The sequence below is a fragment of the Crocodylus siamensis genome, chromosome 4 (genome assembly GCF_052110815.1).
Source record: "Crocodylus siamensis isolate JL-2025a chromosome 4, ASM5211081v1, whole genome shotgun sequence".
Lineage (NCBI taxonomy): Eukaryota > Metazoa > Chordata > Crocodylia > Crocodylidae > Crocodylus > Crocodylus siamensis.
Window position 1 is genome coordinate 151,964,285 of NC_143398.1, and position 23,394 is coordinate 151,987,678.

General features: G+C 51.3%; 1 protein-coding gene across 6 annotated transcripts in view; it reads left to right on the forward strand.

Annotated features, from left to right (window-relative positions):
* The window catches only part of KCNH6 (potassium voltage-gated channel subfamily H member 6), a 128,236-nt gene that overhangs the window by 83,396 nt on the left and 21,446 nt on the right, over window positions 1–23,394 (forward strand). For all 6 annotated transcript variants that reach the window (XM_090044165.1, XM_090044169.1, XM_090044163.1 and 3 more), the window contains 2 exons: window positions 19,277–19,702; window positions 22,620–23,019. In XM_090044165.1, the coding sequence (XP_089900291.1) occupies window positions 19,277–19,702; window positions 22,620–23,019 (826 nt within the window). The remainder of the gene's footprint in view (window positions 1–19,276; window positions 19,703–22,619; window positions 23,020–23,394) is intronic.

Here is a 23,394-nt window from a genome sequence, read left to right on the forward strand (position 1 = left end):
TTGTGCTATTTAGAATGGTACCTCCCAGGCTATAGGAGTGTTGATGATTCTTCCTCCCTAGGTGCAACACGTAGCACTTATCTTTGTTAAACTGCATCCTATTCTTCCTCAGCCTGTCCATATCCACCTGGATTCACTCCCTGCCCTCAAGTTTGTTTAGTTTGGTGTCATCTGAAAACTTGGACAGGGTGCTTTCTACTCCCTCATCCAAGTCATTAGATAAGATATTGAACAGTACCGGTCCCAAGACAGAGTGTTGGGGAACTCCACTGCCCACATTTCTGCAGGTAGAAACCAACCCATCCACCAGCACTCTCTGGGTGCATCCCATAAGCCAATTTTCTACCCACTGGACTGTGTAATAATCTACATTGCAACTGTTTATTTATAAGAATTGGGTGCAACACTGTCCTGCTACACACCAGAGATCTGCTGCTTTGGAGCAGACTTGATTAATCAAGTCTGCTCCACATGTGAGTTGACATGCACTACGCTGCACCACATACAGTTATGTAAGTGGCAAAATGCATGCCAAAATGCATGCCAGCATGCAGAAAATGGCAGTGGTGAGCTTTTGAATTAAAGCACCTCCAAGGTGCAGCACAGTGGCGGGCGCTTGCACATGTTAAAAAACCTGGCTCCCAGTCCCATGCTCATACTGCTAGGATGGCAGACCTGATACTGGGCCTCTGTTTTACCCAGTAAATCCCATTTCTCCCAGAGGCAGGAACAGGACTCAGAAGTACTGACTTCCAGCCACAGGATATAACCACCAGACCACATTCCACCCCCAAGCTTTGGGTAATGCATGCTGGAGTCCTGGGTCCCAGTCTGGTGTTCAGTCTCTAAGGCCTCAGCTACATTGGCAGCAGGATCTGCTACCAACTGGGAAAAGAGGCTCCACAGCTCCCTCCATTGCACGTCTGGAAATGGTATAAGTACTGTGCTCTCCTTTCCTTCACCGCCCCCACCCCCCGCCTATTCTTCCTGGATGCCACGTGCACCCAAGCTGCAGGGCATGAGTGGGGGCAACCAGCCATGATACAGGGGCTGGCTGCTAGGCGACAGGGTTGACGCTTGATCAGCACCATTTGCCTGTCAATAGGAGGTCATTAGTGGTTGGGAGGGATGGAATTGAAGCTGACAGGCCATTGCTGCAGGCGGATGGAGTGTATGGAGTCTGTGCCCTCCTCACTGTACCAAGCCTAGAGCTATGGAGCTTGTCAATTCCCCCTTGCCTAAGTCTCCAGGGCAGCTGGGAGGTGACTGGATCCTCTAACTCTGTACCTCCCCACACCCCTCTCTTGTGCTATGCTTAAGCCCTATCCCCCTTTCCTTCCCAAAGAACCCTGGGTTCCAGACCTCTGGTCTAACCTCTGAATTCCATTCCCACCTCAGAAGCAAGAAAAGACCCTGACTTACATTTCTGATTGTCACCACTAGGCCTGTCCAGGAGCTGGGCAAACTCCCCCCTAAAAGAATCCTGATCTCCCAGCCCTGCGGAGAACCATGGTGCTGAGCCCTGGCCATACTCATGCCATTCGTGACCATGTCTGCCTTTGGGGGCAGTCCCCACTGGGTCTGTTGCTGATGCAGACCCCAGGTGCAAAGTGTAGATCCTCTCCCCCGTTGATGCCCCTTCCTGAGTGCTTATGGGAACCCCATGCTGGCCAGGAAGCCAAACATCTGATCCTCCTGCTCTTCCCACCTGTGTTGTACTGTAGTGCCAAATGCTGCTGAACTGCTTTGATGTAAGGGCTTGCTGGACAGGATCCTTTCTGTACAGCACAAGTAGGCAGGGGTCTAAGCACCCCCTTGCTCTGCAGCCAGGAGACACACCCCTGGCAAAGCCCTCACTCCTCTTTTACAGCTGCTAAATAATTCACAGGCAAGGCAAAGAAGGCCATGAAATCCAGTTATTACGCTCTATAAATAATGACTCACCAACCAGGAGAACCTGACACAGAGCTCTCTGGATCATGTGAAGGGGGCTCAGTACCGGCCTGGAGAGCCAGGGCCTCACCTCACCCCACCCTGCCAGCATCAGTTACTGGTGGCTTTGCCCATAAGTCCAATGAGTGAATTGGCGTCACCCTGAGGTTGGTCCTAATGTGTCTTCTGTCTCTGGAGGTATTGTGAGGAGTGGGGAGCATTCATGCCAGGGTTTGTCTGTCTCTCTGCACTTAGTGGGGAGAAGGATGGGGTATCCTGAGAGGATTGGAGAATGGAGCACAGAGTCTTTGACTCCAGAGCAGCAAGCTCAGTTCCATACCAAGCCACACTTACCCTGGAAGAAGAGTGTGCACATAGCCAGAGCTATCCCTATATAAACAGACTGGTTCTTTGTGGTTTGGACCTCCCTAGGTAGAAAAGGTAATTACTCCCTAGGTAATTCCCTCTCCTCTGAGCTGGGTGTTGTCAGATGGCAGTCAGGTGGCTGGTATGAAATGCAGTACTGAGCCTAAATGGAGGGCTAGGAATTATCTCACAGCTGGTACCCTTGAGTGACCCAGTGGCTGAACCAAACTGCCAGCATGAAAGCACTGGAAACCAGCAAGATGGGGTACAGAGTGGGTGGATAGTGGGCCCAGGGTAGAGTGTTTCAGTGCCTGAGGTCAAAGGAGATGGAATTTGAGGGAGGGTTTTGGGGACAGGTGAACATAGGAAGGTTCAGGACAGCATTGCAGAGGTGGTAATGGGCAGTGTTGGCTGCAGAAGGTGGGAGCCCATGGGCAGTGGAGTATGGGCCCTGTTCTGCTGTGCACAGTGTGGACTCCTACCCCACAGAGCTCACAGCCATAAGAGACCTCAGCAGACATGGCCTGTGTCTAGGGTGACCTTCATAAAGGACATTACCGTTTTCTGCTACTCTGGTCTCTGTCTTCTATTGATATGAAACCTGATGCCTTTATGTCCTCTATTTTTCTCTTGAAGAGAAAAATAGAGAACATAAAGGTGTCCGGATTTGTATCTATAAAGGACAGATAGCAACTGGGCTGTCCTCTATGATGGCCACCCTACCTGTGTTCCAGGCCATGTCTGTGATTGGCTTGTAGACTTAAACCCCCTGCTCCACCACCTTGGGATGGCACCATCCCCTGGATCCCTGCCTCTTTGCTCTGCTGGCAGAACTGAAATGGCAGTGTCTCCTGCAAAGGAGGCTTAGCAGGAAGCTGCATGAGCTGAGAACAAAGCTTGTCCAATTCCTGCCTGCAGCTGACATGGTGGGGCTAATTCCTCGCTCTGGCCTTACATTTTGGACCATCAGGGACTTTAGGTTCACCCTGCCCAGGTGCAAGCGGCTGCCGGGTATAAGGCAGAGAAGAATCGTGGCTTAGGGCTGTGCTGGTATTGTGCTTTGTTTTTCTCAGATATCTCACTTTGCTACTGCAGGAGAGCGTTTCCTGGCACCTTGTGGAAGTGCAGACTGGGGTGGCAACACTCTCACTTGTACATTATTCAGCACAGTTCAGGGCAGCTGTGAGCCCTTTAGCTCCAGCTGTGCTGGGCAGCATCTCCTCCTGCTCTCTTCTCTGTAGGGCACAGAACAATCATGCCTCATTACTGCTGTGTGACATCCTAAACACCTTTCAGCAGCTTTGAACACAGGTAGATGGGAGCCTGCTTGTGACGGGAGCAGGAGGCACCAAAGCAGTGCTACCCTGGAGCAAGGTGGCTGAAGGCAGCCACCCAATGTGTGCATGGGGCAGTGGAAATATTTCTCGTCTAGGGGTGTAGTTCCAGGCTGGCAAGTGCCTCCAGGAGGCTGAATCTGTGCTGTCTAGCAAGCTGTGTGGCGTACACTGGCCCCTGGTAGCAGGGTGGAGATAACTGAGGGTCTTGTATGATCATAGGGGATTGATATTAGTGCTGCAAGGTCTGAGCTGGAGAATTCAGATCCTCTCCTCCCCACCCCCACCCTCCATCCCCTCCCTTGCCTGTGTCTCACTCCCTCGCTCACACACACGCTCACACACACACACACACACACACACATACACACAGCCTTCCTTCAAACACAGCCAGAATGAGTCTGAAACTGAAGCTGAAGCCGGTAAGTGCTGAGCAGGAAGGGTGGGTCTTGCTTGCGCCGTTTGGATGGGGGAAGTTGCTAAATGAGGACCCTATTGTTGCTATGAAGTGAGGGGGAGACAGGACCCAAGGGGAAATTCAGGGGGTGGGGAACAATCAGAACCCGGAAAGAGCCTCGATGCAGCAGTCGGACGAGACTGCCTTTCCTTTACCAATGAGAACTGCTATTCTCTCGGGGGTGGCTCCCTCCTGCCCTGGCCCTGCTCCCCTGGGAAGCAAAACTTTCTCTGTAGGGGTTAGCTGTTGCCTCCCCACTTCCAACAATGCCCAACCACCCTCCCTCTTTCCCATCTCTGGACTTCTAAGCTATGGAGGGTCTGGCTGTGCCTTTCGGTGATACCTGCACAGACCTCTGAACCAAGCTGCACCATGGGGCTGCTCTAAAACCCCATGGTCACACAGCCCTCAGCGGCTCCTCCACCCACCACTCTATGCCAGGTGCCCAGGGCCAGTCAGTTACTGGCCCTGGGGAGGGTGAGGTGTGTCTGCCAAGATCAGCAGGTCATGACTGAAGGTATAAAGGGAGAAGGAACCATCATTTTTTCTCTTTTGCTCTGTAAAGCACTGTCTAGGATGCAGCAGCTGGACACCCCTGGGGGCAGCTCCAGGGATTGAACTATGCAGAGAGAACAGTGTCCCTATCTGGTGTGACTCTGGAGTGTCCCTTCTCTGGGTCAGAGGAGTCACTGCAGTTATACAAGTCTCTCCAGTAGTTTTAAATGCTAAGGCCACAGATACTACAGAAGCCCAGTCAAGTGACAGCAAGGGCAGATGGGCTGACCAGATAAGCAGCTCGACCTGTTAATCAGTGTACTCCCCTCAGGTGGTGACTTGACTGCCTCCGGGAGCTGATGAGGGTGCACAGGCACAAGGGCAAGTGGAATTCAGTCCCAGGCTCCAGGCCATAATTCTGAACACCATGTGCTCCTGTCTCAAATTTTCTTCTCACTCCCCAAGTGTCCCCAAAGCAGCATGAAACCACTGAACCTTCAGACAGGACCAGCCAAGAAGGACACAAATTTAATTCAACAGATAGTCCCTGTTTTCCCTCCTGTTGCTCCCTCGGTTGATTTTTCAACTGTTTTGGCCCTAGAGCCAAAGGGGCAGTGCTTGGGAGAGAACTGCATGCCCAGGGACAGGGACCCAAGATGGAGCAGAGGTGGGGAATTGAGTGCAGGGGTACGGCAGGAGCACTCTGAACATCCCCCCCTCCTCTTTCCCCCTCAGTGTCCTTCAGGATCAGGCCTCCTGGGGATCCATCCTCTGTTCTGTGCTTGTGGCATGGGGGTTCAATAGCTGATCCAAAGCTTCTCACCATTAATAGACATTGCTGTCTTGACTGCAAAAGGTTTGAGATATAATCCTGGTATTGCTGAAGAGTCACTTTGTCCTACTCCCTCCCCTGTTGCATTTCTTGTGGCTCCCCTTCACTCTCCTTGCTTGGTAGAGACTGGTTCCCTGCCCCAGCAAGTGCTGCTTCCCCTCATCCCTTTATGGATATTGGATTTCAATCACTTTTTCCTCCTCCCTCCCTCTCCCTCACCAGCCACAGATTTGGCCTCCTCCTGTTGGGATTGGTGGTTTCCTCCCAACCCGGGGCTGGTTATTGATTGTTTTTATTAATCTGCACCATGCTCCTGAATGCCCTTTGCAAGCTCATGGCTCATGTGTATGTGTGTGTGTGTGATGCTATCTTGCTGCCTCTGAACATGTGTATGTGCATGTGTGTGATGCCATCTCACTGCTTGTGTACACACATGTGTGCATATGCAGTGTCATCTCACTACCTGTGTGTCTGTGTAAGCATGTGCACATCTGTGATATCGTCTTGCTGACTGTGTGTGGGTACGTATAAATGTTTCATAGTTTCTAGGGTCGGAAGGGACCTGAGTAGATCATCTAGTCCGACGCCCTGCCATGGCAGAAAAGAGTACTGGGGTCAAATGACCCCAGCAAGGTGTTCATCTAACCTCCTCTTAAAAACCCCAAGGGTAGAAGCCTGCACCACTTCTCTTGGAAGTTGGTTCCAGATCCTAGCCGCCCTGACCGTGAAGTAGCGCCTCCTGATGTCTAGCCTAAATCTACCCTCTGCCAGCTTGTGACCATTATTACTGGTCACTCCTGGCGGTGCTCGAGGGAACAGGGACTCCCCCAATGCCTGCTGATCCCCCCTGACTAGTTTATAACAGGCCACAAGTTCCCCCCTCAGCCTTCTCTTGTGGAGGCTGAACAGGTTCAGGTCCTGTAGGGACTGCCTTGCTGTCCCCTGATCATGCGAGTGGCCTCCTCTGGACCCTCTCCATGCTGTCCACATCCCTCTTGAAGTGTGGCACCCAGAACTGGACGCAGTACTCCAACTGCGGCCTGACCGGTACCACATAGAGGGGGAGGATCAGAGTGGCCTCCTCTGGACCCTCTCCATGCTGTCCACATCCCTCTTGAAGTGTGGCACCCAGAACTGGACACAGTACTCCAACTGCGGCCTGACCAGTGCCGCATAGAGGGGGAGGATCACCTCTTTGGACCTGCTCAAGATGCATCTGTGGATGCAAGACAGGGTACGGTTGGCCTTCCTGACTGCCTCCCCACACTGCCGGCCCATGTTCATCTTGGAGTCAATGATGACCCCCAGATCCTTTTCTGCCTCTGCAAAGCTGAGAAGGGAGTTCCCCAGCCTGTAGGTATGGTGCCAGTTGTTCCTCCCCAGGTACATCACTTTGCACTTGTCTGTGTTGAATCCCATCCTATTCTCATCTGCCCACCCCTGTAACCTGTCTAGGTCTGATTGTAGCCTGTTGCTTTCTTCTAGCATGCCCACATCCCCCCACATCTTAGTGTCATGAGCAAATTTGAACAGGGTGCTTTTTACCCCCTCGTCCAAGTCACTGATGAAGATGTTGAAGAGTGCGGGCCCAAGGACCGAGCCCTGCGGGACCCCACTGCCCACGTCCTTCCAGGTTGAGAAGGACCCATCCACTACCACCCTCTGGGTGTGGCCCTCCAGCCAGTTGGCGACCCATTTGACTGTGTGGGTGTCGACACCACAGTCCCCCAGTTTGTTAATGAGAACGGGGTGAGAGACAGTGTCGAAAGCCTTCCAGAAGTCCAGGAAGACTATGTCCACTGCTACCCCTGTATCTAATGATTTAGTGATCTGATCGTAAAAGGCCACCAGGTTGGTCTGACAGGACCTGCCACTGATGAACCTGTGTTGGTTGCCCCTAAGCATGCAGTCCCCGGCTGGGCCCTCGTGAATGTGTGCCAGAATAATTTTCTCAAACAGCTTGCCTAGGATCGAGGTAAGACTAACTGGCCTATAGTTTCCCGGGTCCTGTATTGTGGGATTCTAAATCTCATTATGTCTCAGGGTAAGTTATAAACAAGTAGGAACTCTGCTAACACTGGTGCACTGGACAAAGGGCTGGGTGACAGTAGCCAGAGATGTGAGGTGGGTTTTGGCTAGGGGAAATGGTTGCAGACTGTGAAGGGCTGGCTAGCAGTGGGGCAGCTGGTTTGCAGAGCCAGAGGTCCTGGCCAGAACAGGCTGACTGTGAGGCTGGGGTTGTGGGGGCATTGTGGCTGCAACTACCAGTAATCTCAGGGCTTGGGGGTTTGATGTGAGCCCACAGAGCAGAAAGAGGAGGAGTTGGAGGGTAGTTGTCTGGAGGGATGCTCACAGACAGAGGTAGTGGGGGTGACAACATGGATGGAGAGCACTCAGTGAGATGGAGGGAGTCCATCAGCCCCACTGGGGGCTCCCCTGGAAATCAAAATCGGAAATGTACAGGTAGCCCTAAAACCTGAGCAGAGCTGGTATTGCTTGGTGCCTGCTGCTCTCCAAAGACCCTGTTTCCTCCTCCTTGCTCTTTGTGTTGTCATTTCTCCAGCACAGATTATGGCACACACCTGTCCTCATCTTGTAGCATGTGATGCCCACTCTGCACTGGTGGAAACAAAGGCAGTCGAGAGCCAGGTCCAGTAGGGACACTTTTTCACTTCTTGCTTATGCCAGCATAAATCAGGAATAACTCCACTAACACCAATTACATAATGTTGGGGGAACCCCAAGAAGGATCAGGCCCTACTGTCTGTCTTAGCGGTTTCTGCAGTGACCATCACCCTACCATTGTGGCTGGAGGCTTGGAGGGATACAACTATGAAAGCTAGCAAAGAGACCTGCCTGCCCAAGGAACCAGTTTGAGGCCTGGTCCCTCTACTAGAGCTGTGGTAGTATAAATCTCCTTACTTCAGTGGGTGTTTAGGGAAAGGATAAGTGAAATGGCAGGTTCTCTGTGCTGTCAAAGGCCTGGGAGACTGTTACCTTGCCCCAGGTCAGCCAGCAAAGTAATAGACCCAACAGCCCTACTCTGGCACTGCAGGGATCATGTTAAATGTAGAACCAGATCACAGGGTGCTCAGCCAAAATGGTAACCATATTCATGCTCAGTATAGTAGATGAATGGGGAAGGCAGGACAGCAATGCAGAGCCCTGGCTGTGCTGCTCTGTCCTGCAAGGCTCTGAACATAATCAAGGGCCATGCTGTTGCCTTGGCTCTTCTCCAGGGAGCTTGGAGTAATGGTGATGGGCAGTATGCTCCAGGGATAGCCTCTCCATCATCTCTGCCCACCCACTTGCACTCTAGGGTGCCCCCTGCTGCCGCTTTTGAGATCTCTGTCTCTGGCACAAGTGATAGCAGGACAGGAGGCATCCATGGGGTGACTTCCCCACCACATTTCCAGGTTTGGTGTGTGCACATGGGAGGAGAGGGCCTGGCTTGCTTGAGAGTGACCCTTCTCAGCCATGCAATGGATGCAGTATAGATACATGCCACAACAGAGCAGAGGTTTGGCTCCTACCTTCAGAGCCCAGGAGCTCTGGAATTGCTGATTCACTCAGTGAGCCATCCCTCTCCCAGCCTCAAAACTGGTGTAGAGAAGCCAAGCTCCCTTCAGATTTGGAAAAGCCTCAGATCATCCCCAGTGTTTAATGCCAATATGGTCCTTCCTCCGCTGAGGTCTGTAGTAGAGTCTGTGCCTTCATATGACCTCTGTCCCCAGTGTCCATAGAGGTAAACCCCTAGGGAAGGGGGCAGGATGTTGTAGCTCCTGATTCCAAATCCTGTGGTTGAAGTTTCCCCATAGAACCCTCTCCCTAAACATACCCAGCACTTCCACCAGCCTGGTAGGAACCTATCATCACCATGACCTCACCACCTCCATCCCCTCATACATCGCCTTGCTGTGACCATTTCATCCCCGTTATTGCCAGGGGCTGAAATCTGGAGGTGGTGACAGTCACACCAGGCCCCTGCCTTGGTGATCAGTCACACCAGGCCCTTGCCTGCAGCCAAATATCCCAGGTGAAGGCATCCAAGGAAGATGCCATCATGGCCAGCTGAGTCAGGGCCACCCAGAGCTGAGCCCCCATGGCCTCCCTCTTGCATTCATGGCTGATAGGCTGGGCCAACTCATTAATCTTTCTCTTCAGCAGATGTCAGAGTCTGGTTAGAAACTTGAGGGGGCTGAGGGAGGAGCAAGGTCAGGTTTGGGACATGTGGGATTACGGAGGGACTTTTTGAGCTCAGGATGGGTGGATTCAGTTGCACTATCTTGTGAATGCCAAGCTGGGTAGCACACAGACATGCAGACATGGAGAAGATACTAACATGGGCACTGCCCCACTGGAAGACACCAGTGGTCTACCCAGCCTTGTCTCTCCTCTGCCACCCTGGATGATGGCAAAACATTCAGTAGAATGCGTAACCTCTCCTCAGCTTGCAGCAAAGCATATTTATATTAAATCTCAGCAAAACTTCATAACTGTCTGAGCAGCAGGATAATGGAATAAAATGCCCAGGGAAGTTGTGGAATATCCTTTCCTAGAGGGACTCAAGAAGAGGTTGGGTGGATGTCTGCCTGGGATGGTTTAGGAAGGGTGCTTCTTGGATCTGTGCAGGGACTTGGATTAGGCGATTCTTGAGGTTCCTTCCAACCTTGAGATTTTATGATGCTTTTAACTGGTCAATGCCAGCCCATAGGGGAAGAGGAGAAATTTGTTCCTGACCACCTTCCAGTTAGTGCCTTGAAGCCTCAGATTTGCTGCTCTTCCTTTCTGGTCTAGCTAGTGGCAAACAGCTGGATTGTGCCCATAGCTAATATGCTGGGATAATCCCTTTGTTCTGAATATGGCTGCATCAGTGAAGCAATATCAGACAAGATAAGGTTGGAGGAAGCATTCCCTCCTGAATGTCAGCCTAAAAGGTCTCACCAATACCGGCCTCTCTGCAGTTTTACTGTGCTTCACCCTGCAGTTATAGGAGCTAAGTACAGACAGTCAAAAAGCCCAAAGCTGAATCGATTTAGTCTTTGCAGTTTAATCTAAACTGCAGAGACTAAACTGAGAAACAACTGGACAGACATTCTTTTGATTCAGGAAATGCAGTCACATACCTGCAGTGGCTCAAGTCAGAAGCCAGGCGGTGCTAGAGCATGGCTCTCTGGCACGTAGCCAGCATGAGCTGTGTGTTCATTTCCTCTTCCTGCTGCCCCTGAGGCTTCTGGAATTAGCAGTCCAGTGCTTCTAGGTGCCTCTGGGATTTGCAGTCCACAGTCATAGCCAGCAGTACATTTTTAGTAGGGCAAGGCAGCTCTTTACTCAGGGGAAGAGAAGTTTGACTGCCCTCCCTAGCCTCAGACCCCAGCCTGGATTTACCTGGGCAGAGAGGGGGAAGTCCCTGCCTGCCTACTGCTCCAACTCTTCCCTGCTGGAGCAGACAGCCCAGGGCTGGAAAGCATGCTGGGAGACTGTGATTTAACTTGAAGCAGGAAGGGGTCTGGAACAAAAGTTCCATAAACCAGTTTGACCCAAATCAGTTAAGTCTGATACTGCATTCAACCAGGTTTATTTTAAACTAGTTTCAGCCATTTTGAAATTGGTTTATGTGCGCTGAACTTCTGTTCCGTTACAGGTTTAAACCAGTTTCTAATTACTTAAACTGGTTTATGTGTAACTTCTGCCCCTAGCCTGGGGGTATCAAACTTGGTTCTTCTTTACCCAGCAGACCCCTGCCATACAGTCTGCAAGGAATCACCACTGGCTGTCAACAGTATAGAAACACAGTGGAACACTGCTAAAAGCAGGAGTTGGTATTATGTTGTTCATTGGGCTGTTACTGAAGGGACAGTCTTTCTTGTCCATAGACCTAACGTAGCTGGAAAAGGATGAACAGGAGAGAGAAGCTGTTGACATCTATGGATAGATAATGTGCTCCCCAGTCTGTCCTTCAGTCAGCCAACTGGGGTCTTTCTAAACCATGACTTGGTCTTTCCCAGCCAAAACCTGGGGTCTTTCCAAGCCATGACTTGAACACAAATTCAATTAAAGAGACCTGAAGGCAGTCAAAAGCACTGTCAGCTCTCCTACTGCTGCACATGAGTCATTGACCTGGCTATGTTAGAACCTTAAAAATAAAGTGAACGCCAAGGAAGGGGACCTAAAATTAGGGTATGTCTGAGTCAGAGTATGCTCAGGACCTGTAAGAGCTTACCTGGGAGTTTGGCCTCATTTCCTGATGCCCCCCCCACACACACATTGCAGGGCTATGCTTGTCCATTTCTGCCAATGAACTGAGGTCCCAGCTCCTGGCTCTGCCTCCTATTCCCATTGTGTGCCTGCTCCAAGGGAAACTTACAGCTCCCCCAATGACATAGTGGCTTCTGATGATGAAACTCACACCTTACAGACTCATTCTTTTGGGCCCATGTCTTAGAAGGAAAAAATCAGTGATCAGCCCTAATCCCTGCTTCCTTTCAGAGCTGCTTTTATCACAGCAGGGTCACTCTCCACCAGCAGAGCTTGTGAAGCAAATCTGATGTGAAAAAACCTGAAGGAGTGCAAATGCTGGGAAGTAATCTGAATGTGGACTGTACCCTAGAGGCCTGAGGTGGAGCATACTACTCAAGATGTACCTGGCCTTTCTCTCTGATTTCTGAGGGCAAGTTATCTAGGGGGTGACAGTTCCTAAAGATCCAAAGGCAGAAGCAGATGCCCTCTGGCTTGGTTTTGGATGAGATTTTGAATTCCACTAAGCTGATTCCAGAAACTCCCTGAACCCCACTCCCAAATGATGCTTGCTTTTTGTGATGCTGCACTGGCAGCGATGGGTAAATCCAGCATTCTGCAGATCTGTATGGCTTATCCTCAGTGACTAACCAGAGGCCTCTGTGCAGGGGGATGACAGCAGCAAGGGCTGGAAAAACAGTGCCATTCTTTGCTAGACAACTATGCCCTGCATCATTGCCCTTTGCCCAAGCGTGCACTGTTCAGCTGAAGGGAAAGGCAGGAATCAGCCCCTCTGCTGGAAAGCAGTGTGCAGACAGGGACTGGGCTGGTAGAGAGGATTCTATACTCATAGTCAGGCTGGCAGGGCATATAAGAAAGGAATGGCTTAGGTCATGGGTCCAAATGACCAAAAGCTCAGGTTTGGCATGGTTCTGCTGTGATCAAGGCACATAGTTTCTTTGATGTGGTGGTTCTCAATTTTTTTTTTGGACTCACTGGACTCAAGGCACCCCTCCATAACTTTTGTGAATTGAGTAGCACCCAATTTCAAAACTAATTTATTTATTAGTTTTGACTTCCTTACACAGGGGCTGGGTAGTAGGGGCGGAGGACCAGTTTGGCTCTATCTTATCTACTTAGCTTATCTGCTTGTCTTCTCAAACTTCACTTATTTTTTCACATCTGCCCTGGCACCCTGGTTAAGATTTAATGGACCAACAAATGGCTTAACACATCAAGGTGTGCCTGAGATGCTGCAGTAACAGGACTCCAGTCTGTCCCAACAGCTGCTACAGGGAAACAAAAGAGTGCAGTCTGCATAATGGAATTGCCACCATGCAAGCCAGGGTGATCTCCAGCCCAGAGACCCCAGTTAAAGGAGTATGATGGTTGAGAGATATGCCATTCTAGTTTGGTCTGTCCTAGTCAGTAAAGATGTTCACATTGTCCTCATCAAGATAGCATTTGAGTAACTTTCCTTCCTGCCCCTATCATGTAGCTTCAGTCTCTGCCATTGTCAGAGCCACAGAGCATTGTCTGTGATCATTTCTTACCCATCATTCTTAACTTGGCCCCAGCTCTTCACTTTTCCTTTTCTGGGCACTGATGCTCTTTGCTCTCCACAATCCAACAGGAGATGGTCATGTCTGGGTTCATGGGACCACAGGCAAAAATCTTCCCAGAAGGCTTCCCTCTTCCACGGTGAACTAATCAACTTCCTTCTCTCCCTAGGGGATATGGTTCTCATGGGACATGTTTGTGTTTCATGTGCAGATTCTCTGCCCTGCTCTCTCTCCCTTACCATAGCCACTTTGTGCCTCTTTGCCATCATTATCCTCTGCCTTTTGGCTATTCAGCTTATTCCTGTTGGTCTCTGCATTGCAGATTGGGCCATGATCCCTCCAGTGTGAATAGCTGCATGCCCAAGGCAAGCTCCATGAACAATCCCCAGGTCTGAGCAGACCCATGCAGCCATACAGAGGTCATTGGATCTTTCTTCCTGCCTAGCACAGCAGCACAACTGGAGGCCAACACCCTACACTTCAGTAAGGCCCTTGGGCAGGTGCTGAAAGTCAAGCACTTGAATAACATGCTGACTTCCAGGGGGTGGGACTTACATGTGCAAAGGCAAGCATGGGCATAAAGACCTTGCTGGTATTTGTAACCATTACTGAGAGATCACTTGCCTACTTTGCACTGCACACAGACATCTCCTGTGACCCTTCTTCTATTTTCAGTTTAATGCCACTGCTTTTGAAGGGCTTCTGATGACAGCGAATCTTATGATTTCCCTCCACTACCCAGGATCTCAGGGGTGGGGGGATAGCATGGGTCTAACATAGCCCCTGGCATTGGTGCATTTAGAACACTATTAGTGTCCTCAGTACTCTAGAGCTGCCCATCCCTGATGCTTTCTGACGGACACGCACCCTTAGAATAGTCAATTTCCAATGTACATAGAGCTGCTCGAGTGCCTCACTCCTGACGTCCTAGTGCACCACAGGTAATTGGCACTGTGTTTACACTTACCCTGCCCTAGACTGCCTTCTATTCCTGCCATAATTGAGCATGTGAGTCCATCCTTACCTGCATTTTCAGCTGAACACCCACATCTGCTGGAAAGGCCCATGATGAAACACTTTCCCTTCTTTTTCTCATAACCACCATCTCTGATCTGCTGCCACATGCTTCACACAGAGAAACCACTGAGACTGAACCTCCCTCATATTTTTACATTCTTCTTCTCAACAACTTTGTCTGGCTTGTGATGATTGGGCTGTTCTCCATGCTGTCATCCAAGCTTTTCAGAGACCCCCAGTGCACAACACCACCAACCTCATCACACCAGACTTTATATTCCTTGTCCTCCTTCTCAGGATTACCACTATTTATTGGTGGAAATAGCACTAGGGAGATCCCGGCATGGCCTGCAGCCTCATGTCACCTATGAGGTATGTCATACAAAAAGGCACCTACCTATACGTGGGGTTTTTGCCCTGCTGCCACAGACAAGTCAGCTCTGTTCTCAGTTTCTCAGACCAATTTATTCTTCACCACTGAGAGAGGTGACTTAGCTTTGACTTCTCCCCAGCACAGTTAACTGCCTTCTCTCCCCTCAGCACTCCCTCCTAATTTTCTTAACCCTCTTTCTGGATCCACCTTCATTAGCTGGTCATCATCACTTCCAGCTGGCCCCTGGCCTCCCAACCAGGCAGAATATGATCCACTGACTGCCTGCAGCTGAGTTCCAAACTCTGGAGGGGCTGAGCACCTCCTTCCAATTCCCTCTAAAAACTTTCCTTTCTCTGAATCAGACCAGTAACAGCAGGTAGAGAGGTTCATTTTCCTCATCTTCAACAGGCTTTATCTCTTTATTTTTAACCATTTCCAAAACTCACCACTTGATTTGCCTTCATAACCCTTCCTTGGTTCTTTTCTTCCCCAGGTCAGTTGTGCTCAAAGACTGAGTTATTACTGAGAATCACTTTTCTTGACCTATTTGTTACAAGCTCTTTGCCCTGATCCCTGCTTACACCGTCTCCAATCTGTTTCCATCACCACTGGCCCTGAGTGACACTGTAGCCCAGATCCACATGGCATCAGGTCAGACCAGGACCAGCACCCTGCAGTGCAGTCCTCTTGGCTTGGCTGTTAACATGCAAAAGGGCTCTAGACCTTTCTCAATGTCCTTCATCGACACAGCCCCATCAGCCCAGCCAGCATCACTGCGTCCCGCGTCAGCAGTGAGTTCATCCCCAGAGGCAAGGCACATTTGCTCGAGAACCAGCAGGATCTGAAGAGCAGAGGGGACTGTGAAGACTCCACCCTTCCTGGTCTAATGGATCCTGCTCTTACTACCCCCTAGAAGCTGGGCAGGCCAATGTGAGAGCAAGACACTGAGTTGAGATCCTATAATGCCCTCATTGTTATTACAGTTCCTGAGTGTCTGCTTCTCCTCTCTCTTTTTTCTCTTCTTGTGTCAACTCCCTCCATCCTTCCCTCTCCCCTCTCTGCTTCTCCTCTGTGGGGTGCCAGCTCCCTAAGGTGTGAGTCAGAGCTGACCTGGCCCACCACCTGGGCTGGGTGGGTCTGATGTTCAGCCCCAGGACTTTCCCCCCACCATATTGTGAGGATATGAGCAGGGCTGGTTGTCAGGTACTTTAAGGGGTCCAGAACTGAAAGATTTGGGACCTTGTCTGTCTGTCTGGGATCACATCTATTCACTGACGAATCTGTGCACCCTATCAGTCTTCCATTTACCTATCCAGGATTCATCTACTCATTGACCTGGGACCCTTTATAGTCATTTCTTTGATGCCCCCATTTGTCTGGAATCTAGTCATCCACCCATCTAGCTGGACCCCCCTAGCTATCCATCTCCATAAGCATTTAGTCTGTGTCCATTCCCCAGGGTACCTGCATGCCTGTGGATATGACCTGAGCAGCATCTTTTCTACCAAACACACAGACTTGTCTCAGAAGCATGAGCTGCGCAGGGAAAGAGAGACTCATTGCACAGTGCAGGGAGAAGGCTGGCTTGTTGAACTGCTGCAGAGATTCCCTTTAGGCTCTGCTCCTCCCCCCAGCCCTTGCCTTTGCTAACCTCCTCCCCCCCACCATCAGTATTAATAGGGGAGCAACCCATTCATGCTTTGAAGACCAGAGGGTTGGACTCAGGTGTTCGCAGGGCTGTCTTGCCCTAACACTCCCCTGGCTTTACATCCACCCTGTACTGGCCAAAGTGAACAGCAGCTTTTCTATATTCTGCTGGGTTTTCAGCTGGTCTTCATGTGCATGTATGTTCATGTGCATATGTCAGTACATGGGCATGTGTAACGATGTACGTGGATACTGCACCCTACTAGAGAGAAGCACAGCAGCTTAGCCACAGCTATGACTACACTGCATTCAGAGTTATGGTGGCTGCAGGAATAGATGTACCTGTGCCAGCTAGCACGTATGCCAGCAGGAATTAAACTACAGTGACGTGGGCTGCAAAAGTTCACCTGGCCCCGTAGGTATTTTCCTGGGAAGCTAGCCCAATCCTAAAGCCTCGTTTGTAGTATGTAGTACATAGGTGTAGTCAGACTTGGGGAGTCCTCCAACTCCAGCCAGGCTATAAAAGTAGCTAGAAGCTGCACTAGACATGAGGAGAACCAGGGCATGGAAGATCTTCTGGGAAAGATCTAGGAGTAGCCATACTCAGGGAGAGGACTCAGGCTGTACTTTGTTTGATGAGTCCTCTGAGTTACCAGAAAAGCCAAGCCCCTGGCAGGTGGGGAATTAATACTATTCAGAGAGAGTGCCTGTTTATTGTCAAGAAGGGAGTTTCACCTGGTAGCTAGTAGCAGATCCTGATGGTGCTTCTCACACAGCTCCACTAGCAGCTCAAGGAACTGGATTGTAGCCCCAAAGCTCTGTGCAGCCTTGGGGTATGGAAATGGCCTCATTCCCCTAATCATAGGTGCCTAATCATGGGGCAGCCTAGAAACATGTGTGGCTCAAGGAAGTTTTTATTGATATGGTGGCAAGAGGTCCCGTTGTGCAAGGCTGCCTGCCTCCTGACTCAAAGGTCCTAGCGGCACTCAAGAGTTACAGAGAGGAGCACCTGCAAAGTTATTGCTGTGGGCTCCTGACAAGTGGCCAGGAAAGCAGTGTGGGGTGGGCACAAGGGGAAGGATGCTCTGGGGAGTTAACATACTGGGCAGAAATGCTGAAGACAGGCTAGGACTGGATGCCATGTGCATCCTTCCCTACCTCCTAGGCCAGGGGGTGTCAACTGGGAGTACACATACCCCTGGAGGTACTTGGACTGGTCCTAGGGGGTACTTGCAGGTGGGCACGGATGGAGCGCCGCCATCTCCCAGGAGCAGGGCTGGGGCAGGGTGAGGGCAGTGGCACCCCTTTGCAGGGCAGGGAAGTGTACACATGGCGGCACGGCCACACACCAACCCAGTGAGCTTCCCCAGCCTGCCCTGACCCTGCTCCTGTGAGGTGGCAGTGCTCTGTCCCTGCCCACCCGCACGCTGTCCTTGTCTCCCTGCTCTCTGTCCGGCCTCGTGCCACCCCCACCTCTCCCCCCGATGTTTGGATGTGCACTACCTCCCCCATCCCCCTGACATTTGTGTGTGCGCTACCTCTCTCCCCCTCACTGCTCAGCATCCAGCCACCAGGGCTAGTTAGACTGAAAAAGGTTGAAAACCCATCCTAGGCAGATGAGATTCCTCCTCACTCCCACCTGCCTCCTTCCATAATTGAATCTTTCCCCTGCATGAGTGAGAGGGCCTGGCCTAGAGGCAACTGGATTTGACCCCCCTTCCCTGGTGCCCCACTACTACAGTATTCAGTCTCCAGACTGGAGTCTTTGTGGGAAGCCAGAGGAGCTGTCAGCATTATGGTGGATCTGTTCCCTCTGTATGCATGTGAGAGATAGGAAACTGCACAGCAAAACAGAGGTTTGGTTATAACACGCACTAGTATGCCTGGACTGGCTTGTTCTAGTTGGCCCAGCAGGCAGTAGCAGTGAAGATACAGGGTGACTGTCTGTAGCATGGGCTAATCCCCTGAGAACAAGCCTTCTACGGACTTTCTCTGCTTGCTAACACCTGCTGTGGCCTGTGTGTTGCCTCCATGTCTTTGGCTGGGGAAGCTAGCACAGGTGTGCAAGCATGTCCTGCAGTCTCAGCAATTAACTCTTTCAGTGCCACGGCTGATTGCAGGACTTCCCAACAACTGTGGGTTGCCCTACATGCCAGCTGGAGCAGCAGCACATGAACAGTTAACACCTCTTGCCCTGTATAATGCATGTACATGCTGGGAAGTACCCTGTACAGACTGCCCCAGCACTGAATGATTTCCTCTCCCCTCTGAAGAACATTCTCCTTTGCCAACTGCTGAGACCTTAGCCCCAGGCAAGATGGGCCCCAGGGCTGGTCCCATCTGGCAAATCCAATTGCAACTTCCCAGCCTGCCCTGTGCTACCTATTCTGTTTGACAGAATTACCCTGCAGCTTCTATGATGAAGTTCTCCTCCTTCTGCCCCTCAAGCCAAAGCCACTGCTACTTGTAATTCAGAGACACTCTCTAGGTAGAAGAGTTGGGAATTGGGAGATGATCCCTTATTTGCAGGGTCATTAAAGACAAGGGGACTACAGAGGCTTGCCCATTGCTCTCTTGACTTATTTACAGGCACAGTGATAGCTCTTGACATGTGTACAGGCAGTAGCACTGTGGGATGAGGGAGGGAGCTGGTATTGCTCTAGTTTGAGGTGATAAAAGGATGCTTCAGGGGGATGAGGAGGAACAGTTTAGAGAAGTGTAAAGTGTAAAGAGTCTGGCACTTGGAGGGGATCAGTTTGCCTATAGGGTGTAGCAGAGAGGAACTCAGCATTTGGGTGGGGTCTTGGCATCCATGGAGATGACGAGGGGTGGGGATCAGCAACTGGAAGTGGGCCAGGGCATTTGTGAGGGGGACATGGGGGAGGGATTGACTGGGGGTGGGGAGAGCAAGGAGGTGCTGAGGAGACTTGATGCTGGAAGGGTAGAATCCAGCTCCAGGGCTGTCTAAGCTCTCCATCCCCCACGTTCCCTCTGCCCCATATCATGCATTCATCTCCCTGGCAGGTCCTGTCACTGGGTGCTGACGTCCTCCCAGAGTACAAGCTGCAGGCTCCACGGATCCATCGATGGACCATCCTGCATTACAGCCCCTTCAAGGCTGTATGGGACTGGCTGATCCTGCTGCTGGTCATCTACACAGCTGTCTTCACACCCTACTCAGCTGCCTTCCTGCTCAATGAGGAGCAAGAGGAAAAGCGTTGGGACTGTGGGTACTCGTGTGACCCCCTCAACATCATCGACCTCATTGTGGACATTATGTTCATCATTGACATCATCATCAATTTTCGCACCACCTATGTCAATGTCAATGACGAGGTGGTGAGTCATCCTGCCAAGATTGCAATCCACTACTTCAAGGGCTGGTTCCTCATTGATATGGTGGCTGCCATCCCCTTTGACCTTCTCATCTTCCGCTCTGGCTCGGATGAGGTGAGTCAGGGGCAGCCATGGGAGAGATCTGAAACGGGGCATAGAGATCTGGGCCTGGCCCTCAGAATGTAGGGCAGGGGGGATGGACGCATGGATAGGTGGATGGATGGGTGGGTGGAGGGGTGAGTGCAAGAATTTGGGCAGACGGATGGGTGGGTGAGTGTGGCAGTGGATGGTCATGGGAAGGTTAAAAGGATGGATGGATATATAGACAGACAGACATCTTTTCTGGGATCCTTGTTGGGTAACAACCCACCAGACTGTAGTTATAGCAGTGATTATGTCTAATCCTACAAAAAGTGGTATTTTGCAGGGCCTTCCTTGACATTAGGGTGTGGCTGCTGCTGTGGGGGACAGCAGGAGGCAGGTTATAGGGCTAGGCTGGTGATCAGCCCTGTGTATTCTGGAGACGGGTGCTAGATAACATGGATCTAGTATGGCAGTTCCAAAAAGCCTAAAAATGTATATGAAAACCCAGGGAACACTTCTATTATTATTTCTTTATATTATGGCAATACGTAGAAGCTCTGCCTGAGATAGGAGCCCTGCAGTGTCAAGCAGTTTACAAACATATGGCAAGAGATGACTCCTGTCCCAATCTCAATGGACAAATGGCACAAGGGAAAATTACCTGCCCTGGGTCATTTGGGGGTCCAGAGATATAGCCAGAAGAAACACACACATTTCCTGAGCACTAGATTTTTGTCCTGTTCACTGGACCACATTTTCTTTGCTGGGAGATCTGATAAATCAATCTGTAATCTCAGGGAATGGAGTTGCTTTCTAAGCCTCTTGGTGTACTCTCCTGTTCCCCTGATGCTGCATTTTGAGTCTACCATTGAATCTGTATCACCTTGGTCACATCCTCTGCCTGACTTCCTTTCCCCCTGGGAAGGCTTGGATGAAAGAGGCTACAGATTGTGCCAACTATGTGGCTGCTCTTCTGTTATTCTGACTGGAGATTTGTTACCTGTTCATTACAGCAGACTCTCTTTTCAGAAGGATGAGCCTGCCCCAGCAGCAGGGGTAGAACAGAGCAGGAGTTGGCTGGAATTGGTAGGATTCTGTGGTCTGGATGGTTCTTTAATTATAGAGACATGTTAGTCTGAATCAGTCAAGTAGAAGAGAGGGTATTTGCACCTTATAGACTAACCAAAGTATGTGTATATGTGTATGTGTTTGTAGTATAAGATTTTGTGAGCTGAAGTTCACTTCATCAGATGACTACAGACGAGGGATATATATATAGATATAGATATATATAAAATCTTATCTTTTTCTCATGAATGCGCGCACGCACGCGCACACACACACACGCGCGCACACACGCGCACACACACACACACACACTCTCTTTGGTTAGTTTATAAGGTGCAAATCTGCCCTGCCTTCTTTTTAACTATAAGCAATAATGCTAACACTTAGTACCTCCTTAGTCACATGAGGCACCTATACACATGCTCCTGGGTTGCAGGGAGGGGGAGCATTATAATTAGAGCAGCTTTTGGGAGCTGCTCTAATTAAAACACCCACAGTGTCTCATGTATCTGGAGTCTCATGCTTCAAAATGGCAGCAGGGGCATTTTAACTAAAGCTCATTGGAGGAACTTTAGTTAACACCCCCCGCCACCATTTTGAAACGTGGGGCACTGACTACATGTGCCACTGCAGCATGCTGGAGTGTTCCAAGTACAACGCCTGCACACCCCTGAAGCAGGTTTTGCGGGCAGGGGCGTACAAGGAGCAGATCACGGCTCTGCCCCAGGTCCCAGCCCCATGGTGTCACCACCCCAGGATCCCAGCCCTGGCCCTGGCCCCAGTTCTAGCCCTGGCTCTGGAGGCAGCTCTCTGCCTGATCAGCTATGCACCCTGCTCAGGTGGTTCCTGGCCAGTTTCCATGGAGACCCCAGGATCACGGGGTAGAGTCCCGGTTCTGTGGGCAAGGATGTGCAGGGCCAGGGCCTGAGGCAGAACTGTGATCTGCTGTCTGCATGCCCCTGCCCTGTGCAGGATATGTAGGGGGATGCCTGGTCACTAGGCCTGGGAGCCAGCCGGGGGGTGAGGGCAGGGCGGGGGGGCAGGAGATGTGTCCAGCAGAGTTCATTTGGGTGGTGCGGTCTGCAGCTGCCCGCACAGGACTTCTCATGGGGCTGAGCCCTGCCCACAGCAGCCCACACCACGGTCCCGACCACGTCTGCCAGTCTAGTCCTGGCCAGTGCATGCAGCTTACTGGCAGAGCTGCTCCAAGTGCAGCTGCAACCACCCAGGTGCTGCTCAGTTACTCTCATCTCCAGCAGCTCCTGCTCCTCCCCCTGCTGCTGCTCTAGATGGGGAGAAAGCTTCAGCTGGGCAGCTCCTGCCCCATGTGTGGGGCTCTGGCTTCAGCTTCCAGCTGTGATCCACCTACTTGGCCTTGGCCTGCCTCAGGTGGATACTCATTGCACTGCATGGGCAAAGTGGATGCAAGGCAGCCGGGAGCTGGAGCCGGAGCCCTGCATTCTGGGGCAAGAGCTGCTCAACTAAAGCTTCCTCCCCACCTGGAGCAATGCAGCAGGGGCAGGAGCAAGAGACAGAGCCACTGCTGGAGGTGAGAGGAGCTGAGCAGCACTTGGGAAGCTGCTGGTAAGCTGTGCACATTATCCAGGACTGGGGCCAGCAGGTGCAGGCAGGAGTGCAGCGCTAGCTGCCCAGGCAAGGCTCAGCCACATGTGAAGCACCACAGGGGCAGCTGCAGGCTGGATCCAATCAGTTGGCAGGCTGGATTTGGCCCACAGGCCGTATCTTACCCACTCTTGCCTTAGAGGTATGAATAAAAACCAGGAGTCCTGGCTTCTTGTTCCCAACTCTGATGGTAGCCCCTCCTCTGGGTTTCCCCCGTGCTACCCTTCAGTGGCTAATTCCCACTTCCTTTCTGCAGACAACCACCCTCATTGGGCTGCTGAAGACAGCACGACTGCTGCGCCTGGTACGCGTGGCCCGCAAGCTGGACCGCTACTCAGAATATGGGGCAGCCGTGCTCTTCCTGCTCATGTGCACCTTCGCCCTCATTGCCCACTGGCTGGCCTGCATCTGGTATGCTATTGGCAATGTGGAGCGGCCCTACATGGAGCACAAGATCGGCTGGCTGGACAACCTGGGTGACCAGATTGGCAAGCGCTACAATGACAGTGACCTCTCATCTGGCCCCTCCATCAAGGACAAGTACGTCACTGCCCTCTACTTCACCTTCAGCAGTCTCACCAGCGTCGGCTTCGGCAACGTCTCCCCCAACACCAATTCTGAGAAGATCTTCTCCATCTGTGTCATGCTTATCGGCTGTGAGTTTCTGACTCTGCCTCCCTGCTAGGGCCCTGCTCACCCTCTGGGGAGGCAGCATGTAGCCAGGGGCCAAAGGAGCTGATTTGGGCAGAGAAGCAGATTATCCCATATTGTGAGTGTAAGCAAGGTGGGGAAAGAGTCTTTGTAGCCCCAGTGCCTGTGTGGCCTAGTGCAGGCACGGTCTAAGCTGCACCTGGTAGATTTATCCATCTGGGAGCCTGTGCCTCTTCAGTGCTGGGAATCCAGTGCAGCTGGGGAGACTCCCATGAAGGCTGGGGAGACAGGTTTTGGAAACTGACCTGTTTCCAGATGCACAAGACTCTGAGCCTTATTGCATGGGACTCTTAGCCCGTGTTCAAGTTAGAACATAGTAA